General features: G+C 33.0%; 1 protein-coding gene across 4 annotated transcripts; it reads left to right on the top strand.

The window, feature by feature from the left end:
• Positions 1–648: 648 nt before the first annotated feature.
• On the top strand, positions 649–7,905 carry LOC114762072 (ankyrin repeat-containing protein At5g02620-like). 4 transcript variants are annotated; one of them, XM_028951524.1, is made up of 7 exons: positions 649–655; positions 4,576–4,655; positions 5,594–5,703; positions 5,801–6,268; positions 6,401–6,550; positions 6,653–7,068; positions 7,258–7,905. In XM_028951524.1, the coding sequence occupies exons 1-7, from the start codon at positions 653–655 to the stop codon at positions 7,870–7,872; spliced, it is 1,842 nt and encodes a 613-aa protein (XP_028807357.1). In that variant the 5' UTR covers positions 649–652; the 3' UTR covers positions 7,873–7,905. The 4 variants fall into 4 exon arrangements, with proteins under 4 accessions (XP_028807357.1, XP_028807355.1, XP_028807356.1 ...); XM_028951522.1 differs by having other exon boundaries at positions 5,789–6,268; XM_028951523.1 differs by lacking the exon at positions 649–655 and having other exon boundaries at positions 4,539–4,655; positions 5,789–6,268.
• The last annotated feature ends 675 nt before the right edge of the window (positions 7,906–8,580 follow it).

The raw sequence follows: 8,580 nt of genomic DNA, 5'->3' as shown, positions 1-8,580 counted from the left end.
ATATAACTATGCTTATTGACTTTGTAGAATAATGGATCATGGTTGGATGAAAGCTAAGAGAATTAGCGAAGAATATGATGATGGAGTTGAAAAGTTTTTTGAGTTTGCTAAGATAAATGCCCCTAATAAAAGAGATGACTTGTATTGTTGTTCTTATAGCAAATGTTTAAACACTAGTACTAGTATTGAATCAACATATAATATCAAGGTTGTGGCGCCATACCTCTAAAAAACTTCCTTTATTATTGAAAAGGGTTTCTTTCTTATTGTTATTTGTTCTTTGAAAAAGTCACGAGTCCCCTAGATATTAAATTGATATGGCATGGTAAGATTATCAAATCCAAAACCCATACAATATGGGAATAGAAATAGCAAAGAAACCAATTAATTACTTATAGCTGATACCATAAAAAAGTGGATGAAAGAAGGGAGAAGAAGAAACAGAAAAAGGATGAATCAGAATGTGGAGAAAAAATAATACCCCTCTATGAGTTATCCTCTCCACATCAATCTCCCATCTCGAAGAAACATTTCTTTTGTGCTTCTTCTTTCTAGCTTTCTTTCCTTGCCAACCCGTCGATGTTCAGATCACCACTAGAATCGAAACCTTTGCGATGCGCTGGTGGTGCTTTTGTGTCCTTTTGTGATGGATATGGTTAGAGGGAGAAGAGGAGACGATGGCAGGTAGTGGTGTATCCTTAGCCACAAGACCAAAATGAGAAACATAAGAAGTGATGAAAGCATACAGGGATATATTTTGGAAGGAAGAGGATATGAGAAAAAGGACATTTTGGTCTTTTCTCTAATATTTCATAATTTTAATTTAAGCCCAGATCTCCCCAAGTAATTTAGCTTATTTAAGTGTGTTTTTTCATGATTATGGTAATTCAAGGGTCTTTTTTTTTTTATTTTCCGTTGATTAAATTAGTTAAACTCATTGAATTAGGAGCATACCTCAAAAAGTGACCTTACGTTGGTCGTTGGGGGCTTGGGGCTGGCAGGAAAAAACAAAAAAAATTGATACAAAGGTCATTGGGGAATGCGGACCACAATACACTGTTTCTATTTTTTGTGAAAAATGTTACTCTCTTTTTGGTGGGTTTTATTTTTAATTAACATGTGCTTTTCGGCAACTTCGACCAACGCAACATCAATGATTTCGAATTGCTATTTTTATGAACTCAGAACGGAAGTAGAGGGCACATTTTATTCACAAAAATGTTTAGAATCAAGGGCTACGGTAGAAATTTGTTTCAAAAATTGTCACTAAAAAATATTAGGTTTTGTGGGTTCAATATCATACTAAAAGTTTTTAAATTATAATAAATTTGTTCTGGCCATTATTCAAGTTAACATTAACTGTTAGTTGACTAAATACATTGAATTAAGTTAGCAAGTTCACATATCATTTATGTTATTATGTTTAAGGTGGAAATGAGTTTGGTCACCGTTACTTTTCATTAAACTATGTTAAAAAAAAATAAAATCTAAACCATTTGTTGAAGATTTAACAATTTATATCTACGAGATAACGAAAAATAAGTGAAAAACGCATCACGGAGAGAGTCGTACGTAGTGTATTCAGTATGGATAACGAGAGAATAATACATATAGGCTCTTCAGTACATATTATCATCCTTTTATTCTTATTTTAATTTAATTTATCTCACAATTGTAAGAGGTCCCTTTTTTTTAAAGACAAATTACTCACTTATGAAAACTGAATACACATAATTAATAAAAGAGTTTAAGAAAAAATATAAATTTAGGAGACAAAATATATTTGAGTCTTATATTGAGGGAGAAAAGAGTATATTATTTTTTATTTTCAAAATTCAAAGGCAGGAGCAAATTGTCTTGATTTTTGGTCCAATCGTTTCACACGCACATAATTATTCTTCTAATTGACAAAAAACATCACCATCTCACTTCTATTCCCGTTGACTACCATATAGACTTTAAAAAGTTACTCTATCTTCTAGACGAGTGGATTATATGTTTTTAGTTTTTTAAATTATACTACTTGAGAAAATGCATTATTTTTTTAATAACACACACAACCAACCCCACTCCACTAAGTTATTAAATTTATTCAAAGTTTGATATATTCACATAATCGGTGTTCATGGAAAAAGTTAATATTATCATTGAGCGAATAAAATGTATAAGCAATTAATATATGTACATAATCACTTGATCTTATTTATAAGATAGAGATAGAAGGAATTTTTGTAATAATTATAAGACACATCATTATTTTTTGTTCACAAATTTGTTATTCTATACCACATGAAATGTTGGTGGGTGTTTCTAAGATTTTGGGATCCTATTTAAAATATGCATATTTAACAAGGTAAAATTGAAAAATTATTAAATTTTTTGAGAGAGGGATAGACAATAAATTTTAAGATTTTCTTTAATTTTAATAAATCATATTGAAAATGACTCATAAATGAAATGATAATATTTAAAATGGTGAGATGGGGACGAGGTTGGGATGACGTCCAATACACAGCTTCTTTTCTTCTTTAATTTTTTTTTAGTCAAAACTTAAAATAGACATCCCAAAATCCTGCAGTTATGAAATTATTGCTATTTTGTCTCTCTTTTTTTTTTTTTTTTCCTCTTATGATATAATTGTATAACTGTAGAGACCTCATTTTTCCTATTTATCAACTTATTAAAAAAACTAAAAGAAAAAAAAAGATGCTTAATTGGATGACTATAATACCTTGTGATGGCTAATTTTTAATGATAAGCTTTGGGATGGTCATCGGATGAGCACGGTTGAAATATCACATTCTCCAAAAGAACAAAGTCCGCCAAAAAAAAAAAAAAGAAAGGAAAAAAGAACAAAGTTCCGCACTCTCAGCGGCAGCATCCCTCAGCGTCTCCAAGCGTTCTAATATGGTCCGTCAGATTAATTTAAGAGCTCATAATATGCCACATCATCCTTCTATTAAAAATTAAATATAAATCTAACTGATGCTATAAAATTTTTGAGTAGCTTTAAACAACTTTTTTCAAATTTTTTTCAGAGTGAAACACCTAATTTCTTGAATCTACTTATTTGAGCTATAAAGTTTATTAGGAATCCAGCTGATATAAATTGAGTCAAATAGAACCATATAGAGAGGCGAAATTCTGCCTTCAAGTATTTTAATTAAAAATTTAAAAAAATAAAATACTTGGTATTATTTTACAACTCTTTATGTCCTGTCTAACTCGATCTATATTAGATTTAACTGTAATAAATCCAAAAAATTATATATATAAATATTCCGTGATTAAGTTTTTTTTATCTTTTATGGTCATCTCGATAAGTTTGGAGTTTGGACTTCTCATAAATCCTCTCGTTAAAATGAGGCAGATGAGAAAAACCGGATATTTCATGCTAGAATAATCTTAGTTCAAAGCTGGAAAAAAATTTTATATCATGATTAAGATTTATTTCTAATTTTTAATAGCGTCACCATGTGGCCCAGTTTGAGTTGTTAGATTAATTTCCACGGCTGGGATTCGGACCTCGAGGGAAGAGGACGCTGAGAGGATCCTCTTCCGCGAAGGTCAAGTGAGGAGAGCGAAAGCAGCCCCTACCCCTTTTTCTGAAGCCTCGCTGCATTTCACTTCCATGTCTCCTATGGTTTGTGGAAGGATTTAGTTTTTAGTATACTTTCCCTTTTAAAATCACATTCAATTTTAATTATAAGACTTTATTTATAAACTATAAACAAAATCTTATACTATTATTATAAATATTTGAAGAGAGAGTTTTATTGCCCAAATGATATCATTTAACTCAGAAATATTTGGATAAAAACTAAATTATGTTTTTAAAAATAATTTTATGATATATAAAATAAATATATGAGAAGAGTTTTATCTCAATTTGTGTAAAAATATATTTTTTTAAAAGTGATTTCGGGCAGCCCAAACACTATCAATCCGAATTTGGTTGAACTCCAATTAGTTAAAAGTAAGACGGATCAGGATGCATACTGGGTGGTTTAATAATAAAAGGAAGAGACATTTAATATTGTACTTCACAAAGTTGTTGCTATTATAGGAAAATAAGCAGTAAAGCCAAATGACTGTGGCCGTACTCTAATAATTTAACACATGGTGGTAGGACTTTACAGAGTTGATGGGGTGCTTTGTGCAGTTTCTTTCATGATTGATTCTTATATTTGCTTCCTTCCACCTTCTTTGACGAACCAGACGGCCTTCAGATCCAGCACCACTCCCGTGCTTTCAGGTAATTTATTCCAATCTCTCTCTCTCTCTTTCATATCGTCTTCTTACCATCTCTCTCTCTCTCTCTGTGGAAATAACCAAGCTTCTTGTTTCTCTCGTTACTGTTATTATTTTAACTCAGTCCAATTAGAAGAAGGTGAATGATCTAAAACTCTGAAGCTTTTCTGAACTTGCTTTCAGTATTCACTCCTTGCAATTTCTTTCTGATGCGTTGGCTAGTTTGTGTGTTTCAGAGAGAGAGAGATTATAGAGTGATGATAATGTTTTAATCTGAAGTTTGGTGAATCTGTGTGTTTGTGTTTAGAATCAGGTGGGAATTAGATGGCGAACTCGTTCGAGGTTGAATCACTAGAGAGACAGAGGAGTTTTTGCTTGTGCTTGCCCACACACAGGATCCACACGTAAATTTACTATCCTATCCTCTTCTTCTTCATTCTTCCCGGTCATGTTGATAAGTTAGAGAGAGAGTCTCAAAAGTAAGTTCCAGCTTCTGAATTATTATCTGCCTGTATAGCCTCTCTCCTCCCGCTGTTTTCATTCACGAGGTTTTAATTAATTTCTTAAGGGGGAGTATTATTTTATTTATAGACAATTTATTTCTTCTTAATATAAAATATAATTTTTTTTCCCAATTGAATATTAATTTTAGACAGCACGCCAACAGCGATCCACTCTTCTTTGGAGTGTATGATGTTAGCATGCTGACGTCATGCCATATCATTGATCAGGCTCTGGTAGGCCTCCTCTCTTTATTTGACGTTTGTACCAAAGAAATATTTTATAGAAACTTTTTAATTACACTCTATTTCTTACTTTTTTTCTCTATATTGTCCATTTTTGTGTGAAGAATAATAAAATCATTATTTTTAATAACTTTTTAGTTACATTCTAGAGTAATTTTGAATTTTAAGAAGCTCCTACTTAATAAGTCTATTTTTTTTTTAGTTTTGAGGAAGTATATATTTAATTAATTTATAAATCAGAACAATCTAGAAGACTCGTATATATACACAAAAATGCAAACTATTTTTATTTTTTCAGATAAAGGTCTGATATCATTGGTCAAAAGAATTACAAAAAGGCATCTCTTGGTTCACAAAAAAGATGTTATGAGGCATCCATACGATAAATAGGAGAAGCGAACTAGTTGTTAGCTTTATGGTTCAAGAGTTTCACAGAGCCAAAACTTCATTAGCCAATCCTTGATAGCAGTCAAAAGCGTTTTGTTCCTTACATGCCATAAGTAGCTCCAAGCATAACATAACCAAGGTTATCCTCCAACGTTAGTTTTAGAGGCAAATTAATTTTTGAACACAGACATACTGTGCTTTCTTGACAGAGAAATGGCCGTAGCAGATGAGAGTTCTGTGACTATACAAGCGCAAGAACTTCAGAGGGTTGCTTCAGCTCAGTTTAGAAGGCCTTACCTTAATCTTATAGATCACACACGTATGATCTCTCTCTCTCTCTCTAATTTGCTTCCATTTAGATTACAATCTATATAACAATGTTTCCGTTGATTAACTTGTTTCAGAGGAACGAAGAGATAAATACCTAAGGTTTTGTGTTCCCCTTCACAAAGCAGCACTGAAAGGTGATTGGAAAGTAGCAAAGAATATCTTAGATCAAGACCGGAGTCTAGCTTGTGCTGCCATAACCAGGGGGTGGTCGACGGTACTCCATGTGGCTGCCGGAGCGAATCATGTTCACTTTGTGGATGAGCTAGTGAAGGAAATGAACCCAGAAGACTTGGAATTGCAAGATGCGACTGGGAACACTGCGTTCAGCATCGCTGCAGCAACTGGGAATCTAGAGATTGTTGAGATCATGAAGAGAAAAAACAAAGACTTGCCACTGATAAGGGGAGGTCAAGGAACCACTGCTCTTCATATGGCGGCTTTACAAGGACAAAGGGACATGGCTTGGCATCTTTATGCAGAAACTATTCGGGCTTTTCATGATCATACTGATTGGATAGTACTGCTCTTCTGCTGTGTCAACAATGAAATCTACGGTAAGGATATTACACAAGCATAAACAAAAGACGAGACTATAAAATTTGAAGTGTGATACATATCATGTACATACCTTGTGTCAAACATGTATCAATCATATATATAACTTATTTTACGTATTCATTTTGCAGATTTAGCCTCGAAGTGTCTAGAGATGAATGAAGATCTAGCTTTTGAGCGAGATGATTCAACCAATGAGACAATATTGCATATATTGGCTCGAAAGCCTTTAAGTTCTATTTGCCAAAGTCAGCGATATAGAAAGCGGCTCATGAAGTCCTGTAAGTGTCCATGATCACAAATTACAGATGATATATAATTATGACATAGTGGTTTTACGATACATATAAATTGTGTTTTGACGATCAAATTGTGTTTCACAGGTTTTAGGCAAACTCAACAACTTCAACTAGTAAAATACTTGTGGAGTATATTCCTTAAACAAGATGATGCAGTGATTATGGGCAACATAAGAGAACCTTCGCCAGTAATATTTAATGCCGTAGAAGTTGGAAATTTTGAGTTTCTAGCTGAGCTTATAAGTACCTATCCTGATTTAATATGGGAAGTTGATGAAAAAAATCGAAGCATAATTCATATTGCAGTTTTGCACCGTTATGCTGATATCTTCAATCTCATACATGATATTGGCCCAATCAAAGATTTCATAGTATGTTTTGAGGATACTGAAGATAAAGGCAACTTATTGCATATGGCAGCAAGATTGGCACCATCAGATCGATTAAACTTAGTTTCTGGAGCAGCTTTCCAAATGACCCTTGAATTACGATGGTTCGAGGTACTGTAATATGCTATAAACAATATTTGAGTCTATCTTATAAGATGGATTACATATGTACTTATTACTTTTGGTGCACTCTTGTATATTGTAGAAAATAAACAACGACTTGTGATAATAGTGCAATTTGTTATAAATTTTATATATTTTATATTGATATTGATAGCATATTATATTTTGACTTGGAAGGAGGTGAAGAAGATAATGTTACCATCATATATAGAGATGAAGAATGCAGAAGGCTTGACTCCTCGGCAACTATTCACAGAGGAGCACAAAGGCTTGCTAAAAGAAGCAGAATCATGGATGAAGAAAACCGCAGAATCATGCATGCTTGTTTCCACTCTTATTGCTACTGGAGTGTTTACAGCTGCATTCAGTATACCAGGCGGGATCAATGACAGTTCAGGAAACCCGAATTACTTGAAGAAACCATCGTTTCTAATCTTTGCCATATCTGATGGGGCTGCAATGATCTCATCCTCAACCTCCATATTTATCTTCTTATCCATCCTCCTCTCACGTTATACAGAAGATAATTTTCATAAGTCATTACCCTTGAAGCTCATATGTGGATTGGTTGCTTTGTTCATCTCCATAATAAGCATGATGATAGCATTTAGTAGTGCCTTTTTCATCATGTATTGTCATGGTTTAAAGTGGGTTCCTTACTTCATTTCTGCACTTGCTTTTATACCTATACCCTTGTTTGCATTTCTGCAATTCCCACTCTGGTCTGATATAGTTTATTCAACCTACTTATGTAGGAATCTTTTTCGGCCTAGTAGACATATGCTTTACTAGGAAAATAATTAAGTGGCTGTCATTACTGAGTCATGGATCTCTTCTTGTAATTATGTAGTATGAGTCTTGAGAATTCACTGGCCTATTGAGGTATTTATATATATCCTCTCTCACTTCATGATTGTACATATCTTTCTCTTGATTGCAAAATTGTGGTCGAGCTAAAGTCCATCAAATATATTCTAAACTGCAGTATAATATGTCGCTGTTGCTCATTTCATTTTTCTCATCTACTTTTTGATAGCAATAACGGAGGAACAACTTTAGACTTTTAATTGTCAGGATATGCTTTGATCTTACAAGTTATGGTCAAAGAATTAAATAAAGGCTTCAATCCATTGTCTATGAAGGCTTATATTATGTGGGTTGGACACCAGTTAACAATATTTCAAGCAAGGGCAAAATCAGAATCATCATATAGGGAAAAAATCTAGTAACTTAGTAAAAATATGAAAAATATTAAAATTAAATATAGAGGCCTTGCTTTAATTATGTATGCGGAAACGGAAAATAATTTGTTTACAGAAGTTAACAGCTAAAATGATAAAATCAAAAGATTTAATAAGTTAAAAAACACACGCGCACACACATACACGCAGTACAAGCACCAAATTAGTGAAGAAAATTACAGGTAACTCAAGAATGATTTTCCCAATTATCTATGAACAATGTCTTGGCATTGATGGTAGCTTTGAACTCTTTCCTTTA

This window comes from Neltuma alba, unplaced genomic scaffold (assembly GCF_004799145.2).
Source record: "Neltuma alba isolate B1F8T4 unplaced genomic scaffold, ASM479914v2 tig00011184_pilon, whole genome shotgun sequence".
Lineage (NCBI taxonomy): Eukaryota > Viridiplantae > Streptophyta > Magnoliopsida > Fabales > Fabaceae > Neltuma > Neltuma alba.
Note: the sequence above shows the minus strand (reverse complement) of the source record. Positions and strands in the feature narration are given on the sequence as shown.

Coding starts and splice junctions, on each gene's coding strand:
- LOC114762072 (XM_028951522.1), top strand. Junction 6,551..6,652: donor AAAGCGGCTCATGAAGTCCT/GTAAGTGTCCAT, acceptor TGTGTTTCACAG/GTTTTAGGCAAACTCAACAA. Junction 7,069..7,257: donor TTGAATTACGATGGTTCGAG/GTACTGTAATAT, acceptor TTGACTTGGAAG/GAGGTGAAGAAGATAATGTT.